The 14,150-nt window shown below is 42.3% G+C and overlaps 1 protein-coding gene across 3 annotated transcripts in view; it reads right to left on the reverse strand.

The window, feature by feature from the left end:
- Positions 1 to 3,456: 3,456 nt before the first annotated feature.
- Positions 3,457 to 14,150, reverse strand: part of mcm9 (minichromosome maintenance 9 homologous recombination repair factor) — a 33,667-nt gene continuing 22,973 nt past the window's right edge. For all 3 annotated transcript variants that reach the window (XM_069886847.1, XM_069886846.1, XM_069886848.1), the window contains exons 9-14: positions 13,704 to 13,878; positions 11,133 to 11,335; positions 10,776 to 10,979; positions 7,496 to 7,578; positions 6,992 to 7,137; positions 3,457 to 5,565 (exon numbers count right to left, since the gene is read on the reverse strand). In XM_069886847.1, the coding sequence (XP_069742948.1) occupies positions 4,074 to 5,565; positions 6,992 to 7,137; positions 7,496 to 7,578; positions 10,776 to 10,979; positions 11,133 to 11,335; positions 13,704 to 13,878 (2,303 nt within the window). In that variant the 3' untranslated portion in view covers positions 3,457 to 4,073. The remainder of the gene's footprint in view (positions 5,566 to 6,991; positions 7,138 to 7,495; positions 7,579 to 10,775; positions 10,980 to 11,132; positions 11,336 to 13,703; positions 13,879 to 14,150) is intronic.

Consider the following 14,150-nt stretch of genomic DNA (forward strand, 5'->3'; position numbering starts at 1 on the left):
ACACCCAGTACAGAGCACTAACCCTATTGGAATGACTCTGAATACAAAGGCAAATTACTTCTCGCTGGCCGCTCCCTCCCCTTTCACTCCTTTTATTGGTCCCTTGACCAATTAATCCAGTCACTTTCACCAAACACCTCCTCCTCTGACTCACAGCCCGACTCTCTCCAAGCTCCTCCTCCGACTCCCAGCCAAACCAAGTAGGCCCAAGCCCCGGTAAGCCCCCGACTTTAATAGCTTACCTTCTCGTCACTTTCACCAAGCTCCTCCTCCTCTTACTCACAGACCGATCAGAAGAAATTAAACCATAAGGTGATAACGATGAATATACAGAACAAGGAGAAAAAGAAAGACAAAAAGAAGATATTTCTAATACGGGGTTATGCAAAAAGCTACAGAGGAGAGCTCGTTTAAAGAGACTCACTCCACTTGAGGGGTTGTAAGAGAAATGCTGCAACATATGATGGAAATGAAGGATGAAATATTATAGCTGAGGCAGACCTCAGAAAAACACATGAATACAAAATATATCAAGCTGACAGCTAATATGGAAAAGATGCAAGATGTGGGTAAAATAAATCAGAAGGTTAAAAAAGTGGAAGCAAACATTGAAAATGTGCAGGAGAGAGTGGGGAAATTGGAGAATGTAGGACTGTTGAAAGGAAAAAATGTTTGGAAAAAATTGACAATATAGAAAACTTTAGTAGAAGAAATAATATTAAAATTGTTGGATTGAAAGAGGGAGAAGAAAAACAAGATGCGATTCAATTCCTACAAAGATGGATACCTAGAGTTCATGGGGTGAACAAATTTGAAAGTCCTGTTGAACACATAGAGCCCTTAGGCCACGGCCACAATCAGATGAAAAGCTTCACTCTATAGTGGTAAAATGTTTAAAATATCAAGATAAAGAACATTTTTAGCTGTGACATCTGAAAGATCAAGAACAAGAATGAACCCACTTGAATACCATGGATCAAAGATTTTCTTCTACCCAGATATTAGTACACAATTGCTGACCAGAAGAAGGGAGTTCAATCCAGCTAAGAAGACCCTTTGGGGAAAAAGGTTTACAAGTTTTTACTTCATTATCCTGCCATGCTGAAGATCTCATTATCCAACGGCAACAAGAATTTTTTTTAAAATACACATTGCAAACAAGTGGAAGAGTTTGTGGAGATATTACCTATTAATAAACCAAGGGAATGAGATGTGTTTATTTTATTGGTTGTTGTAATTTGATTATTAAGGTTGATACATTGGTAAAAGATATGGAAACCTAGGTTAGGGGAATCTCTGATCACGTACTTTTTTTGAGGCAGACGCCACAACCCAGATAATAGAGGGGGAGTGGTGCTGTCTATATTTAATAGCGCCAGTGGGGGGGGGGGGATTCTTAATACTAATTATGTATTAATTAATGGTATGGTTAAATTCACTTACTTTTTATTTTTATATTTCAATTTCAAGAAAACTTGAGGGCAATGCGCAAGTAAAGATTTTAATTACTGGAGGAGATTCATATTTTGAGCAGATATACAGGAATAAAAGTACTTCTGGGAAAATTCTCATTTTCTTTTGCTATATCTATTGTAGCCTTTTTATTTCCCATTTCTGATTTTGGAGACTTTTATGGGGAGGGGAATTAAACACAGCCGCTTTAGTTGCCCATTCAGAGCCAGCTCTTCAGCGCTTGATGTCCTGTTTTGCACAAACTGCCAAAATGTTTGGCCTGGAAGTCAGCCTGAAGAAAACTGAGGTCCTCCATCAGCCAGCTCCCTACCATGACTACCAGCCCCCCCACATCTCCATCGGGCACACAAAACTCAAAACGGTCAACCAGTTTACCTATCTCGGCTGCCCCATTTCATCGGATGCAAGGATCGACAACGAGATAGACAACAGACTCGCCAAGGCAAATAGCGCCTTTGGAAAACTACACAAAAGAGTCTGGAAAAACAACCAACTGAAAAACCTCACAAAGATTAGCGTATACAGAGCCATCGTCATACCCACACTCCTGTTCGGCTCCGAATCATGTGTCCTTTACCGGCATCACCTACGGCTCCTAGAATGCTTCCACCAGCGTTGTCTCCGCTCCATCCTCAACATTCATTGGAGCAACTTCATCTCCAACATCGAAGTACTCAAGATGCCAAGTACTGTTGATGTCAACAGCATCAAATCCACGCTGATGAAGATCAAACTGCGCTAGGTAGGTCACGTCTCCAGAATGGAGGACCATCGCCTTCCCCAGATCGTGTTATATGGCGAGCTCTCCACTGGCCACCGAGACAGAGGTGCAGCAAAGAAGAGGTACAAGGACTGCCTAAAGAAAGCTCTTGGTGCCTGCCACATTGACCATCGCCAGTGGGCTGATATTGCCTCAAACCGTGCATCTTGGCGCCTCACAGTTTGGCGGGCAGCAACCTCCTTTGAAGAAGACCGCAGAGCCCACCTCACTGACAAAAGGCAAAGGAGGAAAAACCCAACACCCAACCCCAACCAACCAATTTTCCCCTGCAGCCGCTGCAACCGTGTCTGCCTGTCCTGCATCGGACTTGTCAGCCACAAACGAGCCTGCAGCTGATGTGGACTTTTACCCCTCCATAATTCTTCGTCCGCGAAGCCAAGCCAAAGAATGAAAAGAATATGTGTATATATATATATATATATATATATATATATATATACATATATATATATGTGTCTGATGTATGCATTTACAACTTTCTAATTGACTGCATTGTGGATGAAAAAATAAAATAAAATATTCAAAAAAAGGGCGTGAGGGATAAAAAAATAGTCTGAAATGTAATACTGGTGTTGGAAGAGATTGCATTGTATATTTGAATTTATGTGAGTCTGTGAAAATCAAAAGTTAAATATTCCAAAAAAAATCACAAAAGTAGGTTGTATCTTTTTTTTTTAAAAAAAAAAGTATGTAATAAGAAAATTTTAACATGATTTTCTTGATCAGCAGCCCAAAATTCATAAAATACACTCAAAAGTGTTCAGGAAGCAAATTCTGTTTGTGTCCAATGTTTTGTTGATGGCAGAATGGAATCCTGAGAATGAATGTGTCAAGATGTTAATGCAATTCACCAAATAAAACTAAAGATGTGTGACCAGGTGACTCACTTTGGATTTCTAATTATCCCAACATTACCACTGAAAGACTGTGATTTGGAGTAAATTGAAACAAACAAAAAAAAACTGCAAATCCTGGAAATGTGAAATAAAAACTGAAAATGCTAATAGCACTTAGATGGTCAGCCAGCATCTGTGGAAATAGAAACAGCAATGACATTATAGTCAGGAGACTCTTACTGAGAATTGGAAGAGAGGGTGTGGAAGAGAAAAATAGGATAAATGCAATAATCTCTGATGGTGCAGTCTGGATCATTGCCTAAAGTTTGTTCCTTGAATAGTGTAACAATGACGTACAATGTTCCATTTGGTTTTTAAGTGTGCTTTCAATAGAGTAACTGTACTTTCGATCGCCAACGATAAAAATGACCAGTCTGTGATCATTTACAATTCTTCAGAAAAAAAATGCATGTAGTAGATACACTAATCTACTGTCCCCTGAATGTCACTGAATAACTTCTATGAAGCAAAGCATTTCAAAAATGAAAGAAAGCTTCCTCTATTTCTTCATTGTTGCATTTTATGATTGGTTCTCTTAGTTGACACTCGACAAATGTCAGTGAATTTGCAAATGAATCAACTCAGTTCATATTTTTCATTTTTGAAATAAAAAGACTTTTTTAAAAAATATATAAAAAGCAATTATTACACCTTTCCCATCCTGGAGGAACACAAGGTAAATGTTCAATTATCTCAATACAATTTTCATTGGACATTCATAAGAATTTTCTAGCAATCTCATTAGTCAAGGACAGAATGTTAGTTGTCTTTTATTAGTCTCTCCTAACATCAAATCGATTTATGATAGAATTTCTATTTTAAAAGCAGTTCTCAAAAATGTTTCACGTGGGGTTTGACGAGGAGTTTTGTTTGCAGTGTTGATTACAAAAAAAGTTTTTATAAATTATGCAGAAGCACCTGCATCATTTTTGTGTTTTTTTCCTTTTCTCTTCATCCCAGTCAAAATCCAGAACACAATCATCTTCCAATTCATCATTAGAAAAGAGGTACCTACTCATTAAACCTGCTGTAGTGGCAGGTGATGGAAATCCAAAAGTCTTCCTTTTCCTGGATAGCACGTCAGACTCAGTGGCATCATTTTGAACCACACTATTCTGTTTTGCAACAGTTATTTCCTTTTCATCTGTGGTCTTTTCCTTTTTCTTGTCAAAAGATGGACTGAAAGAAAAACTAGCAAGCTTTGCTAACGTACTGGAGGACACCTTCACCTGGCCTGCCGTAGCCGAACTTCGGCTCGCTTGTTGATCTGCAGGAAATGGATGTTTCGATTTATCCAGTGTCACCTTTTGCATGTTTCCCAAGCATTCGGTGCTAAAACTCTTCTGCAATTCAAGTGATTGCTCTGCTCCATTGCAATTTTTGGCAACAAATAGTCGTTTGCTTGCTTTTTTATCCAAGAGGTTACTTTTAGAGGTACAATCATTCAACGTTTGGAAATTTCCTGTATGATCACTGGCCTGGGGTAACTGCTCAGGAGTCAATTCATAATTTGATTCTTCAGCTTCTGTAGAGTCAACAAAAAGGGTCAAGGGTTCAGAGGTAGAATTAACTGTAGCTGAATGACTTAACATTTGTTTTGGCTTAAATGCATATGTTTTCAATCTTGTCAGTAGACTGTTGGAATTCCCAATAGTTTCAGACTCGAGGGGGATGGCATCAAAATCCTGTAAATGCTTTGTTGCAAGTGGTTTTATCGTCTTCTGTGCTTCAGCTTGGAGCCTTGGTGAAGTATCTTGTCCTGAAATAACACCATCTGAATTTGAGTCATCTAGATTTAGAAGTACATTGGTTTCACTTGATTCAGGCAAATGACTTTCACTAAAACTTTTTTTATAATTTTTGAACAACATTCCACTCTGTGAAATACGGGAAGCATGTAGCTTTTTTGACACCCTAACAGTTATAGCAGAATTAGGTGTGTTTGAAGAAGCATGGATTTCAACATTTGTCTGTATTTTTGAGTAATTCGTGCCAGTTATTTTGTCAGTTTCTGAATTCTCAGTGGCTAAGCCAGCAGACTTTACAATATATGGACCAGAAGGACTCATAGTTGATGAAATCCTGTTAACCTTGCTAGTTGCTCCATCATGCTCTGTATTTTTTAGTGGCTGAGGACTGGTATTTAATTTGCAAGAACGATGTTGATCAGAATTCTCTGGTGCTACATTATGCGTGCAGGACCCAGTTAGTACATTACCCACTCTTTCTGGCTCCTCTTCATTATGCTGAAAGTCTACAAACCAGGTGAGATCACGATCAGTTTGATTAACAGCCTGAACAAAAGGATTCAGTTCATCAGTTTTTGAATAAGGATCAGTGTCAGAACGTGGATCAGGCTTGTTGCTTGAGCGTGGACTTCCGTTAGGGGGCTGATGCACTTTTCCATTCTGAATTCTATTAAAAATACAAATTAAATTGTTGTGAAATACATTTACAAATGCTATAATCTACAATATTAATATTCAATCAAAACACAGAACTATCTTCTTTAACTATTCACTGAACATGATGTGAAATCTAGGTCTATCTCTATGATAACTTCCCAGTTTTTAAAAGCTCTTGTGTGTTTATAGCTAGCAGTAATATAATTTTTCTCTTAACATTCCTAATGCAATGTTCAAATCAACACAAAATGCAACTTTTAGCTATGGTAGAAAATAGATCAGCCATGAGCTGGAAAGAAGACAAAAATCAGGCAGGGATTATTCCTCAACTCAGTGAGCTGAAAGGTCTGTTTCTCTACTGCATGACCGTCACAGAGAACCACTCCTTCTGCAGAGGAGCAAAATCAGATTTCATAATTAGCTTTTAACAACTCTGGCATACTTTCCCTAATGGAAGGCTTTACCATCTAATCACATGCGAATCTGTTGAATTTATCAAAGGATTACTACACTAATGTATGTACAGATGGTCCCTGACATATGTCCGAGTTCCTTTCTGACTGACTGGTTGGATCTGCAAATGGATGCAAACTGGAGATGTGGCACTTTGTCCACGGCTCAGCCTGCCTGGCCCTGGAAAGACCCGTTCTCCACTACCACTGGCACCTGGCCTATGATCCCCTCCCCCAAATCTCGAACACCGGGTCTGCCTTCGTGTCCCAAAAATAGAACACATTTGGTGGCAGTGAAGTCTCGGCATCATCCCCGCCCGTGGCTGATGCAAAATTTTTATATTTACATATATTTTTCTTAATTTAAAAAAAAAATTCTGCAGTAATTTTTTTCGGCAGTATGTATGGACGTTCATAAATTGCATAGGTTGTAAATAGGGAACCACCTATAATTTTAAAAAAAACCCTTCATGCAGATACTGCAGGCATTTCAAACATTTCCTGGTGAGCAGCAATACTTTACAATGCACCTCAAAGCTCCATTTCACATTTTCCATGTCTCCGTGCAAATTCAATTGTTGTATGAGAGGTAGTTATTTGCAATACTGTCGCCTTGCTGATGCCAATTGGTTAAATCAGAGAAAGGAGTTGGACAAAGTTGTACTGCTACTTACTGTAGGATCAGCAAGTAGGAGAATTAAGTGTACATAATTATCACCTGTGTTGTTTTCATGACGTGTAAAATTCTATTAAAAATTCAAACTGCATTAAAAAGTGCACCCACGATTTTAATATTTATTGCAGTTTCAATTTTCATTGCAACATTCTTAACAACATAGAGCAGCAACCGAAACATCGATAATAAAGTCATTTATCTAATAACCAACTAATTCACCTGATAAATATACAGAGTTCTTCATAAAGTTCAACAATCTTTGTAATGTTTCCAGAACTCTAGCAGGTGAGAAAGTTTGACTTTTATACCTGTCAAGTCTCTGCAGTTCTTGTTGGAGAAGATCATTTAAACCCAGTCTTTCCAGCAGCAGTTCACACTGTATTTTGTATTGCTCTTTTGTATTGACTGGAAAGGATGTGTGCAATGCATTCACGCCACCGAGAAGAGCACCTCCCTGGAAACAGAAAAATGTAAATGAGACAAAGTCATAAAAAGACCAACCAATCACAGGCAAAAACTCTTGCCACCATCAAGAATCGCAGGCAGGAGTAGTTTAACGTAGGTCAGCACAAACATTGGCTGAAAGGCCTGTACTGTGCTGTTATGTTCTATACCAGAAAATTGGTTCCACTATAAATTATTAAAGATGCAAAGGGAAAATAAGTCCTGTGGACACAACTAAAATCAAACATTTTTTTTATTTTTACTTGTTTCTCAGGGTACAGTATGTTAAACTCCTCATTTAATTCCTCCACAAGCGAGGCTAGTTTTGATTCTCATTTCTACAGAAAATGTTTTTAACCATTACAGACCTGCATGGATGACTCCATTACAGAAATCACTGTTATGGCATCTTCAACAGTTACTTTATCTCTAAACATCAATCTTGCGTGAGCTAAAAGCAAATGATAGATTGTCAGGTAGTAGAAAACAGAGAACAAAACACATGCAATTAATTGAACTTGCCACACCCAAATACATTTTGCTGACCTCTTTTCATTTACCAGGAACACACATTTTTCAACATTGCAGGCTTCCTTAGAGTGTCACTCTTGCTTCTCTTTGGACAGCCCCTTCAGTCCAAAAATAATTTTCTTCCTTTTCAGTTTTCTGGACCCTGAAGTGTCTGATGGTCAAGATTCTTCCTCAGATGGATAAAAACCAGTAGTTTTGGGAGTGGAATCTCCTTCTGCCATTTACACTGGGATCCTGTGTGCTCCCACTGCAATGACCAGAGATTATGGAGACCTTTCCAAATGCTCTGCCTCCATCCTTGCAAATTTCCCTGTCGGCTGGTAATGACTTCCTGTGAACATTGAGAGTCTGGTGCCAAGCAGGCACACAATGATTACTTTACACAGCTCACCAATTTTAATCGTCACCTCAAAACTGAGGATTTTGGCCTGGGAAAGGATGCAGGCATTGATTCAGTTACACATCCAGTGGATCCGAAAGACTTTGAGGAGAAAGCGTCAATGGTAATTTTCCAGTGAGATTAGATGCCTGCTCCAGGTCATCCAGGTATTAGAAGTGAATAGGTGGCCAAAAGCACAGGGATTATAACTGCCTGACAGAGTGTGAGGATTGTGCCTGCCAGCATGGTCATTATGCAGTTCTCTGAGCTGAGTTTGTTGCCACCAGGTTTCTGACTTAGTGGAAGCACATCCCACATCCAATTCATTTACATTGGAGCAACACTTTCACCAGATCCATGTGTGTTGCTTGCATGGTGATCTATATTTTTCAGGGATATTTACAAAGATCGCACTGGCTGTGATTTTATTGGTTCAATACATCAATAAGGAATTCCTTGCCGAAATCAAAAACACCAGTTTCTGCACAGAGAAACCAGATTTCCTATTTCTGAGAACTTCAAAATATGTTTTCTTTATTTAGACATACAGCACAGTTACAGGCTATTTTAGTCCACGAGTCCGTGCCACCCAATTTAGACTCAATTAACCTACACCCCTGGCGTTTCAAATTGTGGGAGGAAACCGGAGCCCTATTGGAAAATCCACGCAGACTCAAGAACATACAAACTCCTTACAGACAGTGCAGGATGCGAACCCTGCTCCCGATCGCTGGCACTGTAATGGCACTGCGCAAACCACTATGGCAGGGGTGTCAAACTCAAATTCACCGAGAGCCAAAATTAAAAACTTGGACTAAGTTGAGGGCCGAACTAAATATTTACTGAAAATTTTCAACAACATCTGCATGTTTTCTCTCAACATATGTAATGTTAAACTTTTTCTTATTAAAATAAATGTTTAATAATAGTTTTGGTTAAACTCTTTCCATAAGAAACATTAACAAATAAAAAATAAAATATTCAATAAATAATATTTCTCTCTAGCCTTTAAGCCAAGGATCGCACGTTGCCGAGAAGCATGCCAGGGAGCGGAGGTCTGCAGGGAGCCCTCCCCAGCCCAGCCAGCAAACCCGAGCAGCATTCCCCCCCCCCGCCACCTCTCCCTCCTCCGCCCCCGCCTCCGCCTGCCGCAACCGCCTCCAACAACCCAAGGAGTCCCCGCTGGTCTCGCCATCTCACTGGGAATACCGTGAGAGCGGTGGAACTCGTCCGCGACCTCCACCCCAGCGGAAAGTCCGATGCCCAGCTGCACCCACCCACAGTTGAAGCTCAAGGAGACGTTGGAGCTAGGCGGCGGGTCCGTTGGAGCTAGGCGGCGGGTCCGTTGGAGCTAGGCGGCGGGTCCGTTGGAGCTAGGCGGCGGGTCCGTTGGAGCTAGGCGGCGGGTCCGTTGGAGCTAGGCGGCGGGTCCGTTGGAGCTAGGCGGCGGGTCCGTTGGAGCTAGGCGGCGGGTCCGTTGGAGCTAGGCGGCGGGTCCGTTGGAGCTAGGCGGCGGGTCCGTTGGAGCTAGGCGGCGGGTCCGTTGGAGCTAGGCGGCGGGTCCGTTGGAGCTAGGCGGCGGGTCCGTTGGAGCTAGGCGGCGGGTCCGTTGGAGCTAGGCGGCGGGTCCGTTGGAGCTAGGCGGCGGGTCCGTTGGAGCTAGGCGGCGGGTCCGTTGGAGCTAGGCGGCGGGTCCGTTGGAGCTAGGCGGCGGGTCCGTTGGAGCTAGGCGGCGGGTCCGTTGGAGCTAGGCGGCGGGTCCGTTGGAGCTAGGCGGCGGGTCCGTTGGAGCTAGGCGGCGGGTCCGTTGGAGCTAGGCGGCGGGTCCGTTGGAGCTAGGCGGCGGGTCCGTTGGAGCTAGGCGGCGGGTCCGTTGGAGCTAGGCGGCGGGTCCGTTGGAGCTAGGCGGCGGGTCCGTTGGAGCTAGGCGGCGGGTCCGTTGGAGCTAGGCGGCGGGTCCGTTGGAGCTAGGCGGCGGGTCCGTTGGAGCTAGGCGGCGGGTCCGTTGGAGCTAGGCGGCGGGTCCGTTGGAGCTAGGCGGCGGGTCCGTTGGAGCTAGGCGGCGGGTCCGTTGGAGCTAGGCGGCGGGTCCGTTGGAGCTAGGCGGCGGGTCCGTTGGAGCTAGGCGGCGGGTCCGTTGGAGCTAGGCGGCGGGTCCGTTGCAGTTAGGCGGCGGGTCCGTTGCAGCTAGGCGGCGGGTCCGTTGCAGCTAGGCGGCGGGTCCGTTGCAGCTAGGCGGCGGGTCCGTTGCAGATAGGCGGCGGGTCCGTTGCAGCTAGGCGGCGGGTCCGTTGCAGCTAGGCGGCGGGTCCGTGGTATCGGCGCCGCTGTGAATATCTAATTAACGTTCCCGTTAACTATATCGGTGTACTGCTGTCCCTGCTGTGGAAGTGCTAAAAACTACTATGGTGGTGCCTGCTGCTGTACATGTGCTATACTTGCGCGGCGGCCAGCGGGCCAACTCTAATATATATTCAATATGATCTTGCGGGCCAAATATAATTATATCTGGCCCGCGGGCCAGAGTTTGACATGTGTGCACTATGGTGTTCTTGTTCTTTTTTCTTCCACAATATAAATTCTAATGCTAAATGAAGAGGTATGGAACAATTTTTTGGGCCAGTGTTTTTTTAAAAAAATATACCAAGTAACATTTCAAACACCTCACAACCTCAATTCCTAGAGTTTTGTTTATACATAAAGTACATTTGAAAATTAGATGGGCAAAGAACACTTACCTTCAGCTAAACGGACCAAGCTCTCAAGCATGCGTATTGTGGTTCTTGCTGCACTTCTGAACCCACTTTGACGCTGCAATTGGTAATATTTCACGAGGATTTTATTTGCTTCTTCAGAAATCTTAGGTTGCAAAGTTTTGATAAGACAGAAGTAGTTTTTCATCTTCTCCATGCTCCACAATTTGTTAGAGACACTTGGGCAAGCTAAATCGTTTTAGGAAATAATATACTGTTTGAGAATTACAACACACTTGCATGAAACCTATAAACATTTGATAAGATTGCAAGGATCTTTTAAAAATCTTTAAAAAAAAAATAATTCACAATTAAAACAATTTTTCGATCTGAAACACGAACCTTTGTTTTCCAGAATAAATGAAGTGATGACTTTGTCCCATTCTTCATTTTTGGTATCCAGAAGCACCAACACAAGATCAAATCGGCTCAGGAGCGGGCTAGCAAGAACTGTGTTAACAGTGATGGATTCATTGGGGTCATACTGGCCTTTAGGATTTGCAGCTGCCAGTACAGTGGTCCTTGTGTTCAACTTGCACACTAGACTAAACATAGAAAAGATAATTAGTTTATTGCAATTGAAAAATAAAGTCTGCAGATCCTGCGATTGTAGTTTAACACACAAAAATGCTGGAGAAACTCAGCAGGTCACACTGCATTCTCTGAGGCAAAGATACAGAACCAATATTTCGAGCCTGAGCCCTTGGTCAAGGTATGAGTGAAAAGCAGGCATGTCCCTGAATAAAATGGTGGGAGGAAGGGCAGAGGGAGGAGCACAGGCCCACAGACAAGATCAGAAGAGAAAAAGGCTGGGAAGTGATAGGGGGATGGGGTAGCTCTCTGAATGGATAGGAAAGGGGCTGGGGAGCTGGAAGAAATGACACAGAGGAATAGGGAAAGAGACAGAGTCAGAGGAGGGGGCCAACAGAAACTGAAGAGTCGATGTTAATGCCACCTGATTGGTGAGTGCCCAGATGGAATATTAGGTGTTCTTCCTCCAATTTGCGGGTGGCCTCAGTTTGGCAGTGCACAAGGTCATGGACAGACATTTTGGAATTGAAAAGGTTGGCCACTAGGAGGTCCCTTGTTGAAGCGGACGGAGTGAAGATGTTCAATGAATCGATCTCCCAGTCTACGTCTAGTCTCTCTGATGTAGAGGCGGCCCCAATGGGAGCATCAGATGCAGTAAATGACCTCTGCAGATTAACAAGTGAAGTGTTGCTTTACTTGGAAAGATTGTTTGGGCCCTGAATGGTGGTGGGTGAGGAGGTGTGAGCACAAGTGTAGCATTTCCTGAATTCAAAGGGGTAGGTACCGGGGAAGGGGTTGGGGGGGGGGGGGGGGGGAATTAGTGGGAAGGGATGAGTGGATGAAGGAGTTACAGAGAGAGCAGTCTCTGTGGAAGGCAGAGAGGGAAGGAGTGGGGAACATGTCTTGGTGGAAGGTTCACATTGTAGGTGGGGAAAATTGTAGAAGATAATATGTTGGTTAGGAAGGATGGTGGGGTGGCAGGTGAGGACAAGGAGAATCCTGTCCTTGTTGTGCCTGGGATGGAGGGGGCTAAGGTAAATATGTGGCTAAGGGCTAAGTTGATGGTGGTAGAGGGGAAGCCATGATTTTTGAAGAAAGATGATAACTCAGACGATCGAAGCTTATTCTTGCATAATACTTCTCACACAGGAACATTAGCCTGCACTCCTAAACATGCTGTCAGCTTTACATGAAATGCTTAATATTTACTTCTGTAACTGAAGAAGCGCAAGACTCCTGTATGAAAGTGCACAAACAGGGAAGTTCTAGACTTCCTTCTATTTTGACTGCAGGGCACACCTTTGGATTTTAGCACCAATTGCTCCCAATTCCCAAGCAGATGTACTGAGAAACCTAATTGTTGAACAATGGAGAAAAGAGGTTCAGGGTACAAGGGAAGAGCTGTTTCAGGTAACTAACATTTCTTTGATTTAATTGAATTTATAGGCGACCCTTCTGATATGGAGGAAGAGTGATTTTCTAGCAAAGAGTACATAATTGCAATTTTCCATCCCATTTGCCATATAATCTATCAGGGTCAAGAACAGTGGGTGTAAAAAGTTTTGTGGTGGGTTTATTTACTTTTGGTTTCCCACATTAATTCCATGAGAGTGGATTTTACTCTGCATCTCAAAGTTTTGAGGAGATTTTTGAAAACCAAACAGCTGTAATGCAGGTGTTGCCTGTGCACAAGTTTCCTAATGTGTGTTTTTTTTTATAGTATATGTAATGTTAAATGCTTTTATTACATGTTGAGCTGTCACCAGCATGAAGCATGATCTTGCATCAATATACACAATACTGAAAATGAATGCATTACTTGGCAGCAAATGGGAAGTTATTTTAGTTGCATTTCATTTTGAAAGTTACTTAAACTATCTGCAATGAAAAAACTATGTAATGATAAATTTTAGAATTCCTAAATTTTGTGCTGTTTCCATATTTAGGATCAAACACTGATATTACAATTCCAATCAGAATTATCCGATTGATACATTTCTTTTATTTGGTTTGTTTTTCATAACATATACAGTAAAAACCCCATTATCAGGAATTCAAGCCTCATGCATCCAGCAAAAATATCACGGAAAATAAATACCGGTAGGTAAAAAAACACTAAAGTTTAAAATTGCCCCCCCCCCCACCACTTGCAGTCAGTTTCCCAATCCACTCAACATCCAATCTCAAGCGACCAGCAAATTAACTTATCCGCATTGACCAATCTTCATAGGCTCTAAATATGAGGGGTTTTACTGTAGTAGGTTTGCTGCCAAAATATAAATGACGTCAGGAAGACTGAATGTACAGGTATTTTAAGATTTTAAAAAACCAACCAAGCATCACTTTATTCTTTGTGGGAAGGAACAATTCAAAATAGCTTACCCTGCCTTTGCCACACTTATCGTCTGCTGCTCCATTGCCTCATGGATGCTACTTTTATCGTGCTCCTTGATACTGTTAAACTCATCAATGCAGCATAGTCCTCCATCTGCCAGAACCAGTGCTCCTGCCTCCAAATTCCACTCACCAGAGTCCTTCACTGCCATCACAGTCAGACCTACAAGATAAAAAGGCAGATGAAACAAATCTCAGAGTAAAACCTGCTCCAGAACTGTAAATACAGACTTCCGAGATATTCATTTAGCAACCACAAGGGCAGCACAACACATTATCCAATTAAAGATGGTGTGGACTTCATGGATTATGAAATTTTCATGAAATCTGCTAGCCTCGAGTTACAACTGTGACTACAGGCAGTCCCTGGGTCAAAAACGCATTCCGTTACCTAGGACTGTCTTTAATTCAAGTTTGTATGCAAGTCAGAACAGG

The sequence above is a fragment of the Narcine bancroftii genome, chromosome 6 (assembly GCF_036971445.1).
Source record: "Narcine bancroftii isolate sNarBan1 chromosome 6, sNarBan1.hap1, whole genome shotgun sequence".
In the NCBI taxonomy this organism is placed as follows: Eukaryota; Metazoa; Chordata; class Chondrichthyes; order Torpediniformes; family Narcinidae; genus Narcine; species Narcine bancroftii.